This window comes from Syngnathus scovelli, chromosome 8 (assembly GCF_024217435.2).
Source record: "Syngnathus scovelli strain Florida chromosome 8, RoL_Ssco_1.2, whole genome shotgun sequence".
Lineage (NCBI taxonomy): Eukaryota > Metazoa > Chordata > Actinopteri > Syngnathiformes > Syngnathidae > Syngnathus > Syngnathus scovelli.
This window is the reverse complement of record NC_090854.1, coordinates 18,198,894-18,213,522: the sequence shown is the minus strand read 5'-3', so window position 1 is coordinate 18,213,522 and position 14,629 is coordinate 18,198,894. Positions and strand designations below refer to the sequence as shown.

General features: G+C 47.2%; 1 protein-coding gene across 5 annotated transcripts in view; it reads right to left on the bottom strand.

Annotated features, from left to right (window-relative positions):
* col18a1a (collagen type XVIII alpha 1 chain a) overlaps positions 1-14,629 on the bottom strand; it is a 31,096-nt gene that overhangs the window by 13,518 nt on the left and 2,949 nt on the right. Inside the window, exon 1 of one of the 5 annotated variants that reach the window (XM_049728802.2) lies at positions 2,333-2,885. The exons of 2 other annotated variants lie outside the window; for them this stretch is intronic. In XM_049728802.2, the coding sequence (XP_049584759.1) occupies positions 2,333-2,690 (358 nt within the window). In that variant the 5' untranslated portion in view covers positions 2,691-2,885. Of the gene's footprint in view, positions 1-2,332; positions 2,886-14,629 lie in introns of those variants that run through there. 2 more of the 5 variants (XM_049728801.2, XM_049728800.2) reach the window with 2 other exon arrangements.

The window sequence follows — 14,629 nt, the reverse complement described above, 5'->3', positions numbered from 1 at the left end:
CCCCTGTGAGAGCCGGTCCAAAGCAAACACAAATAAAGACGTTTTTGTCGAGCGATCCGATCTCAATCTTTGCTCAATGGATCCTTGGGCTTTTCAAATTGCTGGGAGAGTGTCCAGAGCCGCCTGGCAACTAAATATATAAACACATGGAGACTTCCCGCTAAGAACGAAGATAGGGGACTGAGTTTAATGGGCCAGATATGTTTTTTTTTTTTTATTAAGAAAGGTCTGCATGTACCTGGAGACCAAGACATGAATGACTTTCCATCGAACAACCAGATGTAATCATGTCCAAGTCGAAACATCCTGTCTGACAATCCCCACCAGAGTAAACAGATCACATTCACAGATTTTTTTGACATCCCATCACATGGCTGAATATTTCTGTGCTCATAAGTCTCCCACATCCATATCTGCTCACATTCTAAGATGATAGGCTGTAATTAAATGCTCTTGGGAGGCCCCGAAGCGGAGAATGTACTCCTCACATCTACACGGCGGTTGTAAACTTAAATTGGGCTGTTTCCATCTTTCCAAGCAGTCATCAATAACTTTGACAAACTTGAGTTGCCATAAAACCTGCGCTGAAGAAGGACCTGCCTGCCCACTTAGTTTGTCAGCACAACAAGCTGTGAGAAAGATAGCGATGCTGTAAAAAGACCTACTGATATCAAGTGAAGGAGGAAGGCGTGGCCGCAGTGGTTTAGAGGCATCACGGAAACACATTCGACTCAAGCGGATTGCAAAACCGGCCACTAAACATCCCAATCACTGTCTTACTTTTAATGAGTGGCATGCGTGATTTTCATCCAGCAGATATATTTTTCATTGGGTTAAGATTACGACCATCAATCAATTGTATCTCCAAATACGATTACAGTCGCATGCCACGGATGAACCCGGACGGCTCGTCATTATCATGGGCCATTATTTCAAAGCAGGATCCGTTTCTAACAGCCAAAGACAGCTCAGCTGCCCTCTCAACTTGCAGACGTTCAACAGAAAGCTTCGGTCATGCATTGACGTACGATGAATCGGACATGCAGTTGTAGATCTTACGTCGTGTGTGTGATTTCAATGGACAAGGGAACACAAGCATGCAAAAAAAAAAACCTGCTTGCAAGGCTTGCATGCTTTCATAGAATAGCAATCCCATTAACAGCAATACATGCGGTACTCTTCCTCTCCACAAGGGGACACCCGGGTGAGGTGGGGCGTAATCTGTGAAGCGTGTGTAAATTGGGTTATAACTGTAGACAAACTAGGAAGGTAGGGCTTTTCAAAACTGATCCAAAACTGGTACCTTTGCAATTAAAAACCGACAAGCACTGATACCCATCGTTCTCCTCTTCTGGAAGTTGGTGGCACTCCACAGGGAGTCGTCCCTCGTCCAAGAGCGTCCAGCAACTGTCCCTTAAACCTTCACAAAAGCTTCGGCAAGGCAACACCGGAGCGCCGCACTTTGGCAGCGACAGGAGACAGAAGAACTCCTCCAAACCACGGTGGCACTTTGACCTCAACAACCAAGCCCAGTCGTTGAGGAGGACTTGGATTTGATCCAAGTCGGTCTGGTTGAGATGATTAGGCACAACAAAGCTTTTGCCAAGCATGGATGAGCAAAATGGAAGAGAAGTATCCACCAATAAGCAATGGTGGCTTTTGCTAATTGGGTGCAGTTTTGCCAAGGCTTTGTTGCCGTTTGCTGGCGTCCAACGATCAGCAGCTACAAAGGTGTTAGCGCCCTTGAACGGACTTTGCGATGTTTGCGATGAAGGACGGCTCGGTGCGACCACCTGGTTTGTGTGTAAGGCCTGGCAATTGAGTCGATCCTGGATGCTAAGAGCTAAACCGGGTCCGTCTGGATCTGGTTGTGTATGAAACGTGGCGGGTGTTCGGAATGTGGGAAATGACACCTGCTGATTGTATCTGGCGGGGTTAAGTGGATTGATGTCAATTTCCGCTGGTGGTGTAACTTGTCGCTTGTCCTCAGGTACTCGCAGAGTCCCTGAAGATTTGCTCAAGCTACCGCGACCGAGATTTGGGCTTTCTTCAGTCCCACGACTACCGCTGCTACTTTTACGAGTTTGAAATTTTGGATGATGAACTTCAGAGATCCCCCTGTCCATACCGTCCAACCCGTGAAAGTACCCGGGAATGATCGATTCAAACAACCCTGACTTTTCCAATCCAGATCCCTCAACAACTTCCTCTTTTTTTGCAAATTGAGAGTCAGACCAACGAGCGGTATGGGAATGTCCAAATGTAGTGCCGACTTTTGAAACATTTCCTGTAAAACTTTCACGATTAGCGGCCGATCCCCCGGGACTCGTACCTTTTAGCGAAGCCGTTTCATTTCCGGTTGCACTTGTGCTCGGGGAAATCTGTGTTGTGGCTTTGGCTGATGTTTGCTGGAGCGCCGCTGTAGGCGTGACCGTAAGCGCTTGAAGAGCTTCGGTCGTCACCTGCCAAGTCCTCTCGACACTTTCCTGACCGCTTCTTTCTTCAATGACCTCTGGCCCGGTACTCGCAATACTCTCGCTTGGCATTTCCCCGCTACTCGTGGGACTGCCGGACCCTTCGTGATCGGCCAAAGGGGGCAAAGTGGTGGTCCCAGTCCAGGACCAAAACCAAGCATCGGAGCAGACCACGCATAGGGTCAAGAAAAACAAAATGTCACTTTGGCTCCTCATCTTGGGTACACATCCACCTGTTTGATTAGCGGAGTCCCCGAGTGAGCTGTGACATGTCCTGGCAGCCGCTTGCCTCCACACACACACAAAGCACACACACACACAAGTACACACACCGCAGTATCTGGTCACACACCGCAGTATCTGGTCACACACTACTCTGCCGAGAAGACAAGTGAGGAGAGGAGCCCATTGAAAAGAGTCAAAGGGGGGAGAGAGCAGGAGGAGTTGTGCTTCTTATTGGCTGCCCACGCCGTATTTCCTCTGGCGACTCCTCCTCCTTTTGTCAAGGCAATGAAAAGTGACCTACACCTCGGTTTTCCAAGCTCGTGGAGGCTTCTATATGATGTGATGTGATGCCGTTCAAGTGCTCTGAGCGAGGCCTCACGTTCTTGTCCGGACTGGTTTGTCAAACGAGCCACTGGGCTGAGTTGACAGAGAGCCTCAACATCACTGGCAAGTAGCTTAAGCTCTTTTCGGCATCACAATGAGGCAAGCCAGAGCCATCAAGACACAAAGGTTGACATGAAGGACCAGTCCTGACAGGAGACACCGTTTTTGAATTGACTTGATCAACATTTGAATTGTATTAATGGTACTGCTTCTGACACTGATGACAATCTTGAAATGTTATAAAAACGAGTGTCATGAAAATAAAAGTTTTTTTTTTTATTCCAATCCAGAAGCAAGGGAGAGAAAAGACACAAACAGGCCAAGTTTTCCTGTGACCAGACTCAATGAGCCGCATCACCGTTTGCCAGTGTGCGAACCTAACTAGACAACGTATTGGTGGGCCGGCCGGGTTAATCAACGTTTTGGCCTGCATTCTAATGATTAGCCTCAAACTCCAGAAACTCCAGACTTTGGCGTGTCCTCAAAATATTCCACCAACAGCTCAGATTTGGAAAAACCTACAAACTTGGGAAATACATTTTGGATATACTTGTTTTTTTTAAGCACTGCTTGGAAAGCACCTAAAGCTTGTCATAAAAGACGCGCTCTGTCCGACAGCCCTTTCAAGTACAAAGTAGCAGAGTCATTACAAGTACACAAGACGAGGATTTCCTGTTTTGGGGAGCCACATTTGGGTTTGAAAGAGCTAATTGCAGCCTCGACACTTGAAACATTCCCTGAGTCAAACCGAGAAAGAGACAATGTTTGACTGTCCTCCATCACGGTTTCAGACCCCCCTCCCGTCCCCTTGAAAACATTAAATGGGGGTGGGGGGGTGGTTGTCATGCCTGAGTGAGAGTCGGGCTAAAATGTAATTGCTTCATGTGCCAGCACGTCGCATGTTCACAGCTTCCCCTCTCATTCGGTTGAAGAATGACTTTTTTCCCATGGACCTTCTTTCAATTGAGTTCAAATGTTGACGACCCGCTGAGAGGGGGACGCTCTTCCCCGCGGGGACACCTGCGCTTTGGAGGGGCCGGCTAACGTCAACACAGCAAAAGAGGACTCCATAATGGCTCAATCGCATTGGCACCGCATGTTGTTAACATGAAATGTTTGTGGAGATGTTTGAGCAAAGGCTCAAGACAAGTTCCAAGCCACCCCCGGTGTGTGTCTTCACAAAAGAATGAAACTCAAGACTTGAAAAGAGTCTGCCGGCCGGCCGGCTCAGGCCATCAAAAGGAATGAATGACGGGCTAATTACTACAAACAATGGAAAATCATCCAGCCCAGGTCAAGGACAGCATCTCATCTGACAAGTTATTCCATACTCTTTTGGGTATTGAATTTCATTTGCAGAGTCTACATTGAAATGGATCAAATGCAGCACAACTTTAATACTTTTTAAGAGAGGATAAAACCCAAGCCTCTATTAATTTGACCCATGGGGATAACAAAACATACATTTGACATTGAAAAATTAGGATAGTTTAAAACAACAGTTATTGTACGTTTTGTTCACTGGAGGTCGCACAGACCGCTTATGTGAAATTGTCACTCGGACGCCTGATGACAATCATGCACTTGCTTGCCACGTTTTAGGAGCAAAAGTAAGCCTACTCCATATTTAGGACTACTTCTGGGAGAAAGATTTGGAGACGCTCAGTATTGCAAAATGTCCGTCAAGAGAGCTTGGTTTGACGGCATGCGCATGGACACACTTGGACGGACGGCACCAGCGTGACACCCGCTGAGCAGCTGTACGCTTTTCATTTGGGGTTCGGCCCTTCGGCTGCTGTCCAAACAGAGACGCACAATTGAACCCAGACAAAGGCTACGCAGATTGAAAATACAAAAACGCTGGTGTCACATCTCTGGGCCACTTCACCCCCCACCCCACCGGTGTTATTTCAGCAAGCAAGGGTCAGCGACCTCTTGCCGCGAGTCACCATCTCGGGCGCTTTTACGAGCTCCGAGGCGCTGGCTTTGAAATGACGCATGCACGCACGCACGCACGCACGCAGGCAGACGCTCGGGCGTGTGGACACACACAAACAAAACGTCCGACTACAATCGCACAGCATGTCGCGGCCGAGGCGCACAGTCAACACAAACACGCCAGCATATGCTTGAAAGACAGAACCGCTGCTCGCCCGCCTGGACTCCAGACACGGAACTCGGGCCAAAATTGGAGACTTTTGTAAATATGTCATGCGTGCATGAATAATTGCATGTCTGTTCGTACACTCCTTTTTTTCATCTGACTCCGAAATGTTGAGAATGTTTTTGTGATTGTTTGGAAACAACGTCATCACCATGACGACAACTGTTCATGTCATGGATCAAAATGTCCCTTTTGAAAATTTGGGTTTGAGTCATTTCACGCTTGACCTTACATAAACATGTTTTTACTTTAACAAATAAGACTGAGGAAGGACGAATCAATTATTAAAAGATACGCAAGTGAGAAACACCTGATGCCTCGGCTCGGTTCAAACTGGAAAGCTTTGAAGCCCGAAGGCGAGTGCTGTTGGGAAATGTCTCCCTCTGCTGGCAACAAGCGGCCCTGCTCAAATACATCCTCAGAAAGGCAACCTTGTTCTTGTCTAAAATGATCAATACAGAGAAAGCCCTACTGGCCTGCGACAAGTAATACAAATGATATATATTAAAAATAATTTGATGAAAGTGTGCATGTAACACAAACTAAAATGCTTAAACACTTCAATGTCAAAAACACAGTTAAAACAGCACCAGTCGAAAAAGTTTAGAAGATAAAAAGATGTGCTTGATGTGTGTTAGCAACGTTTGCAGCAACAATGGCATCAGCGACCCCAAATGATTCTATCTCACGTCTTTGCCGTTGGCCAAGACAAATTTATACAGGTGCTGGGCTCCAAACAAAAAGACACCTGGTGAAAATCAAACAGGAAAAACAAAAAAAAACTGTCCACGCCAAATGTGAGATAAAGCACTCTGTGGAAATGGCGATAAGATACAAAACGACATCATGCGGTTCCCGCTGTGGTCAGAGGAAAAGTGCAAATCTTGATTTGGTGCTACAGCTTGCACCTGCATGATGATGTCACAGCGCACAGGAAAGCGCAAAGACGTGTGCTGGGGGGATTAGGTTTCCCCGTTTGACAGATCAAGCCCTTAAAGCTCCTTAATATCAAACATGAAATGACATTCAAAAGGTGAACTTAAGCCACCATGCTGCATCGTTTCACAGGGTGAAAGCTCCGCCCCCCCACCGCCCGACCCACCAAAGGCCAAACGCAAAGCGCTGGCTTGAGCAAAAAGTGGAGAGGAGTCTCCTCCTAGCGGCACTTTCAAAGCAGGCAGCTTCAAGACGTCTTCCACTTTGAACACAAATGACTCGTGCGGTTATCGTGATGACTTTGGTCAGGGTTTTTTTTGGGGGGGGATTGCTCTCCCATTAACATGCATTAAGTCAAGATTCCAAACCTTGATCTACTTTTACTACTCAGCATTTTAAAAGTCCAAATGTTCCTGTTCCACAGCATGCACATTTTGCATTCTACCACAAATACCATGCTTTTTTTTTTTTTTTTTCTCCAGATTTGTTAATATGTTCCTTCAATATCTCGGGGTTATTGACGCACGTACAATATTCTTTTGAAATCAGAGTGCTTGGACTCTGAGGCAAAGGCTTTGACAAATCATTGACCTGCTTTCCAGACTCTCCCACACCTGGAATCCAGACAGAGTCAAACAGGAGCAAGGGTGAGGGGCTCGCTCGCTCGCATACAAATCGACCCAAATGCAGCAGAGTGAGAGAAAATAGCCACCAGCTACATTTGATATTTTCTCCATGCAGCCATTGGGTTTCTCCATTTTTTCTCATCGTTTGGGTGGGACCCAACACCGGTTGGATTCTAAAGATCAGATGGGGAAACTTTCCGTGGGGGGGGATAAATGACTGACAGGATGTTCTGGTCTTTGAGACTTGCTGTATTTACATGAATCATTCTCGTCCATATCCTGGCTGACTATTTGGCAGCGGGTTAAGGTGGAGCAGCAACTATGCAAAGGAGCTGCGCTTTAGCACCTGAAGGACAAGCCCAAACCTTTTTTTTTTCCTCCGACCACACCGGCTCTTGTTTGATGCCAAGCATCGTGTTTCATAAGCCCATAAATATGTCAAGGCCTTTAAGTAAACAATGCTTTTTCTGCCATAACTAATGAGTGACTGACCTGCTGAAGGAAGGAAGGAAAGAAAGCAGCAGACATTTCAAATGCATGTAAACACCTTCCTTCCTTCCTTCCTTCCTTCCTTTTTTTGGGGGGGGGATTAAAACAGACAGCCAGACTATTTGGTTGGGGACTTGGTGATGATGGCAGCTTACGTCGCCGCTTTCAGCTGGTTTTGTGTTTGGACAGCTGTTGACGACAACGCTTCCGAAAATCAAGAGCGGCGATCCCAAGTTGGTCGACTGTCGGGGATTTAGATGGAAACCGGAAGAGCGACTGCGTCACGCATCACGTCGACTCTATTTGTCCCCGAGTCCCATTTGTTTTTCAAGCCGAGTTTCCCCGATTAGACAAACCCCAGGGGAGAGAAATGTACTTTGCGCCAGATTCTTTTCGGCCACATTAGAGAGCATGTTTGTTAAAATCCCCCTTTCATGTAAAAGTTGGCTTCCAAGTGGAGAGGCGCAATTCACACGATAAAGCATCATCGGCTTCTCTTATGTGATTTGTTTTTTTTCCAGAGAAGGGGTAATTGTGCTCACGGCCCACATGATTGAGAATTTCCTGTCACACACTCCGAGGCTCTTTGGCCTTTCTTTCCCGCTCCAAACGCATGTCGTGAAACAGTCAGACGAGACGAGACGAGTTGGGAATGTTGGCCCGGACGGGTACAAACCGGCGTCCCTTTGTCACCGGCGGACTTGACGCCTCGGCAGGGATTTATCTTTCTGGCTTTGAATGGCGCAAGGGACCCCAGAAAGATCTCTCGTTACATTACGGGAGGAAATTGATGTGCCAAACTCTCTGACAGAATTTATTTCCGTTCCCCGACGCATGCCAAGATGAGTAACATGTTGCTGTACAGTTTTCGAGCGTGAATCAGCAACGGCAGCGACGTTTCTTGCAAACAGATGGGAAGAGGGGAAATCCAGATGTGGACCAAGAATGGCCGTCGGAGCCTTTCCTTCTTATCTCAAGTCTGGCTTTCGGGAATATGTCGCGAGTTACGTGGAAGAAGCTGAGTTGACGATTAACAAAGCAAATTTTGTACCGCAAATAAAGTAACAATGGATTCATTCAAGCTTCACCGCAGACTTTGTTGAACATTTCCCCGACACGACTTTCTGCTCCAGCAAAACATGTGACGGCAAGATGTTCAATTCCGAGCCAGCCCCTAAGGTGAACTCCACAAAGGGATTTCCAAAAAGGAAACTTCAAAGCCCATTTGAGCTCGGCGGCTTTCGGAGGAAGAACATTGATTAGCGGGAGGAAATGCCGTGCGATTGCCAGAACTTGATGGGCAGAGATCCGAAAACGCAGACGGCGTCATCTCACTCAACGGCCATGTACAGGAAAGACGACCCAGCTGAAGTTTTCATTGTATGCTGCACAGATTCAGGACATCCTCAGCCCCAGAACCCAACCAAGGACTGGACTGAACGGTAGAGGCAACTGCGTCTCAAGTTTTTTCCTCAATTCAGTCCAGATAAATTCAGGTATCACAATATTGCCAGGGACTTTTTGGAGTCAACTACTCCACAAAAAGGAGTGTTCCGGAAAAAAAGGAATCAAACCATTCCTGTGGGTTTTAAACAAAGGCATTTTTGGAGGGGGTGTGATGAACTTCACATGTGTCAACCTTCTCCACGCACTCCAAAAACATTGCCGAACGTGGAGGTGGTGGAGAGCGAGATTGTAATATTTTCAGCAGACCTTGCTGGATTTCCTGCAAGTTGTTTTTGGAGAAGGAGGTCAAGGGAGCCTCTTCGGTAGCGAGGCCAGGCCAGGCCAGGCCTTGCTTGGAAATTTGCATAGCTTCACTTTGCAGTTGAACTACCTGAACGGAAAGATGCCTTCAAAGGACATATGACACATTTTCAAAGCTGGCTAAAGCGCAACAAGAGGAAGCCTCCCGAAGGACACAATGTCGCCCTTTCAAGTCCGCGTCTCGTACTCATTATTTGTCTTTGGCTTTCCAGTTTATGAGCGGGTCCGAGGAGAAAATGCCAGGTTGGAAGGGTGTGGAGGCACACTTAAGCGTCCACGGGGCAACTTTGAATGACTAGATGGGGCCGGCCGCCTCCTTTCATCACTTAAGACAACCAAGGAAGGCCGGAGTGACGCACGAGCCGGCAAATTGCTACCTCCAAGGTTTTTTCCACATTTCCTTGCCAGCCAATACCGACGCAGACGAGAGGGTTCGACTCAGACCGCAAAGGCTTATCGACAATGAGACCGTGAGGTGGCGCAAGAGTCCCACTCAAGCTAGTGACCATGGCATCCAGATGCCCGTAGAGAAATGGTCCCCCAGATATATGTCACTTGTCGGGGGTCTGGTTGTGGCACCTTGACAGGACGGCCAAACAAAGAAGATTCCAGTTGGGCTGTGTTTCATTTGGGGGGTAGGTAAAAAAGGGATCCGCGGCCATTATCTGCATTCTCCACTACCTCTGACTATTCACCAAGGCGACTTCAGAGTGTGTGCGTGTGTGTGTGAGAGTGTGTGCGACCCCCCTCATTTCAGCTGCAGCCACTGAGTTTAGGGCCATTTAGATGATTGACAGCCAGCAGAAATAGAGTCAGAAGGCGCTGACCACGTTTGCAGGTTTCCTCCGGTTACTGTCGTACTTTGCCGTGAAATCCCACCCACTTTGGGTGGAATTCAGTCTTTGTTCAACTGATGTCTGCCTCGGAACAATGGAAGATGGTCATTTGTTAAGGCTACCTCAAAAGGCACCGTTAAGTGAATTCAGAGTTTTCTTTCAACTCTTTTCTTGCTTTGGAAATAAGCATTGACAAGCTCTTCCATCAAGTGTGATGAGAGCAGACTTCTTGCTTCCCTTGCAAGAGGAAAAAATCTTGACTATTAATCTATGTTTTGCCATCCAGATCTGCTTTGAGAGCAGATTTTCTTGTCTTTTCCAAAGCTAGCTATCTCAATGTGTATTCAGCAGAAAATAAGATCAACAAGGACAATTAAGACAAAATAAATACGGGACCAGCAGCCACAGTAAAAAAAAAAAAAAAAAAAAAAAAAAGAAACTTCCATGAATCATCATTACTGGAAGACATTGTGACATGTTGAGTACATTCTGACAACTTCCTTGAAGTTATTGTGGAAAAGTAACTTTTGAATTGCTGCCACTTAAATAGTTGGCCTCTGCCCAGCCATCCGCGCACGATAAACGATACGACTGAGTAAATATTGGAGGCCAAAATGTGTCTAATGTGAGTCGCTTTGGATTTTGTCAGTCAGGACGTCAAACTATTATGATGAATGATTATAATTAGCCACACGTCAACTTTGTCTGCCTGTGGCTAATCTTAATTAACCAGCGATGGCTTTCGTGATTCATCTGTAGTCTAGACTCGATTTTGTGCTAGCCAATTATTGTACTGTAATTGCGTTTTGGAAAGAATAAGACAAGAAAATTCTTCATCCTTTTTGTATTTTTGAATTGTGAAGAAAAAACGGATAATGCGTCTGTTTGACTATGAAAGAAAGGCAATGGTGCACGTGTGCAAACTCTTGGTGGACAGTTTCATGCTTGAAAAGTTGGAGATAGTCAAAAAGAAAGATCCTAGAAATCCTCAAAGAAGCACAAAAAGTCAAGACTTAACCTTTGTGTGTCACAGGTTGCAAAAGGTAATGAGGACGCGCTGCAGCCTGTCGGCTTCATAAATCAAACGGCGCGTCTTGGTCACATTCCAAGACGTGCTCATATCTAATAAAACGCAGGCCCGCCGGCCGGCCGCTTTGCCATCGCCGACGTCCACTGACAAACTTCCCAGGCTATCGGCATTCTTTGCATTCTCCTGCCAATCATGCGGGACAATTTATTGACTGACCATCGGGAAAAGACCTCGGGGCCGTACGTACGAGAAGGACGGCAGAATCGAGGCTTTATCCTTTAAGGGTTAGCCGCTTAACCATGCTCAACTAGCACAACGCGCCAAGCTAGCCGAGTGAAGCAACTCCTGTCTTGTCTTGATTAGCCCCTTCTGTGCACGCTTATTTAAGTTCAAAGCACGGTGAACAACACGTGCCAAATCTTTGATTGGAAGGGGAAGTTTTTCGTGATGAAAAGGCCACTTTATCACCATCCGCACTGACTATCTCACCGACCGACCGACCGACCGACGACACACCCATTCACCAGCGCAGACGTTTTGCTTGTCTCCACAGGTCCAAGATGTGGCAGAGCAGCTGGGAAGCTGGAAAATCTTCAAATGGATATTCGCATCCGCTCAACGTTCAGCCTGTGCAAACTATTTCAAACGAAGGTCCTTGCAGACCTTTGGCGGTTAACTTCGCCTTTCCTTGACACTTTAATCTCCTCGAATGAATTGAAACAATGGCCGCCAGAGGGTGACGTCACGCCGACGGCGATATCAGAGGCCCGCCGGGATACAGAAGTGAAGAGAAGCTGGAGTGACAAAGAGGCCTTTCATCCACAAGACAATATCAGGGCCGTCAATTAGTGCAGAGAAGATTAGAGACCGGGGTGCCGGCATTCATAACCCCCCGCCCACCCCTCTTTTGGGCGCCGCAAAAATCAAATCCAATCAAATCTTCCTCTTCCTTCGTTTGAGCTTACACCAAGCACAGGCATTTTCTAATCCACGTGGTGGAGCTTTAGAGAGTGCAGCAACCTGATTTCCATTGAACTTAGTGAACCAGCTGAACAGCCCCACGTGGGGGCTGGGCGTTCTTTTCAAACCATACAGTCACCGTGACAACACACAAGGCCGCAGCGGTTTTGAATATTGTGTCACGGCTCCAAAGTAAGCACTGCCGCATCTTGAGGCATCCAAGTGGAAGAGCTCCACCCAGGCAAATATCTGCAGGTATTCCTTCCCTCGGGCATCAAGCGACCTCGTCATACTTTCGGAGTTGGGTAGATGGAAGAACGATAAGCCAGCCATCCCCAGGCTGAGGGGGATCTTCGGTATGGAAATAGTCAGGAATGACATGCGAACCCAACTAAGAGAAGAAATCTTTCCTTACGTTCCCTGGATGATTGAGTTGTTTGCCGGTTATTTGTAGCAACCAGCAACTCTTGATGAAGTCTATGTGACAACAAAGCGTGGCGTAATTTGACATTAACGCATTCAGTGCCATTGACGGTTATAGACATCAGAGATATGAACTGGGTTGGCAGTGATTGAGTTAAACGGGTCGGACTGGCTAAAACTACAAAAGGCAAAAAGGGTTTTGCAAGGAATCTTCACACACTTGATGGACAAAATATTTGATTTTAAAAATATTTGATAGCGGATTCAAACGCACAAATTTGACCATTTGAAAAACGTGTGACGCTCATCCAGGACAGGAAACAATCGTCAATAAATGGAGATGGCAAAGTCAACTAGGGCTGTGAAACCACGGGGTTGTGTTCAACCTGAAGTTTTCACAAGCACTTTGCATCCCTCAAAGGCTCAGCGAATTCCTCGGAATGAAGTAGTTTGCCTCGCCAGATGAATGGCCCCCGCAAATCTCTCTGGTCAGTCCTTTAAATATTTAATGTCCTCATGGCTGACCTCCTCCCCTGATCCAAAGCTCTGAATGGATGGCACTGTGCCACCTGGCCCCAAGCAAGCGAGGAGTGAATAGAGGGCAGCCTTTATTGTCTGCAAACTCACCGTTCACACAATTACAAGTTATGAGCGTTCATTTGAGGTGGATTGATGCAGACTCTGCTTCCCACCCCGCGCCACGTGAAACCGGCAAAGTGGACTCTACACCGCAACCGGCTTGGAAATATTCTGCGTACCTTTGCGGTACGATCCTTTGGCAGTTCAATATCAGCCTTGGGACACACTTGTTCTCAGACCCTGAAGGTGAACAGATTCGTCTGGATTTGGATTTTGGGAACTGGGACAACTGAAGTCGACGACAGACACTCTTTTACTGGCTCTAGGTCCAGGCTTGGATTGGGATTTTGAGAACTGGGACAACTGAAGTCGACAACAGACACTCTGTTACTGGCACAAGGTCCAGGCTTGGATTTGGATCGCAGACCGAGCTGACCCTTTGTGCCACACTTGAAGAGAGCTTCCATAAACAAAGTCCTGAGCGCCATCCACAACTTTTGAAGGTCTCTCCAATGTATGACCCTTTGACAATCCATAACTTCTCTTGTTGTGCCTGTAGGCGTGGGCACCCTAGCCTTTTTCCAAGTCGTACTTCCAACAGAAGAAGGAAACCTCAGCAAATCCCCCTTTTGTCAAGAGCCCTCGAGACTCGACTTGATGGTAATCTGCTCGGCCGGCCCATGGGATTCTCCTCAATTCACACACCCCCGCGGTGTGAGATTTGCCAGTGGGCAAAAAAAAAGAAAAAGACAAGTGCCTTAGAGACACAGCGACTCTTGAGGGACGGGTGAATGACCGGAATCCGTGGCCGCTTTCAAAGGCGGCTTGCGAATCGCCAGAGTCAATCAGAAGATAAGACCACATAACAGAGAGCCACGTTTGAAACGGACAAAGGCATTCCTAGGAGAGGCCTCGTGAAATCTTCAATGGTCCATTCACTCGTTTTGCAAAATGCATCGAGTGGGATACTGCGGCTTCTGTTGACCAAAGGTCACATCTGGCACTTTAAATATGCGTCAGCTAACCTGTAAATCGGAGGAAAGTCTCGGTGAGTGTGTCCCAAGACAAAAAAATCCAGTGATTCTGCAAGAGGGGTGGTCTCTTGTTTGGTGTCATGTGTTCAAGGACAAGGCAAGGCCGCCTACAGCGAGAGACGGGGAACAAAGTGGCAGGTAGTAGAAAGATCTGGTTTCCTCCCGTAACAGCCAAATGCGTTTCTTGTGCTGGGGAAGTGCGCAAAAGTCAACCCAAATTCACCATTTGTCAAGATTGAGACATTGCAACAGTTTTTGGCACATTTGCGTATTGTTGACATCATTTCAGCGGATCATCAAATCTTATCTTTATTGACAAATTCGATGAAAACAATCCACATGCAACCCCCCCTTTAAATGTGAGCAAAAGGTTATCTTTGAATGTGTACCCTTTAGAACCAGTGCACTTGTTCTTATTTTTTTTTCCTACCAAAATGCAGCTGTGGAAATTCCGGCAAACGTGACTCGGGTCGGGGCTGGGAAAGACCAGCAGATAAGTGAGGGTTTTGCCCCCGACAGGAAAGAGCTCAGCATGCCTCGAGTGCCGAAGACATTTGGGCCCACGGCACAAGCGGCCACGCGGACCCGCTCCCCTTTGCGGCGAGACTAGCAATTAGGCAGGCGAAAGCTCTGTATTTTGTCATGGGCCGCAACATGAGAGACAAGATGACGGCAGCACCTGAAACTCAAGTGGCGGCGCAT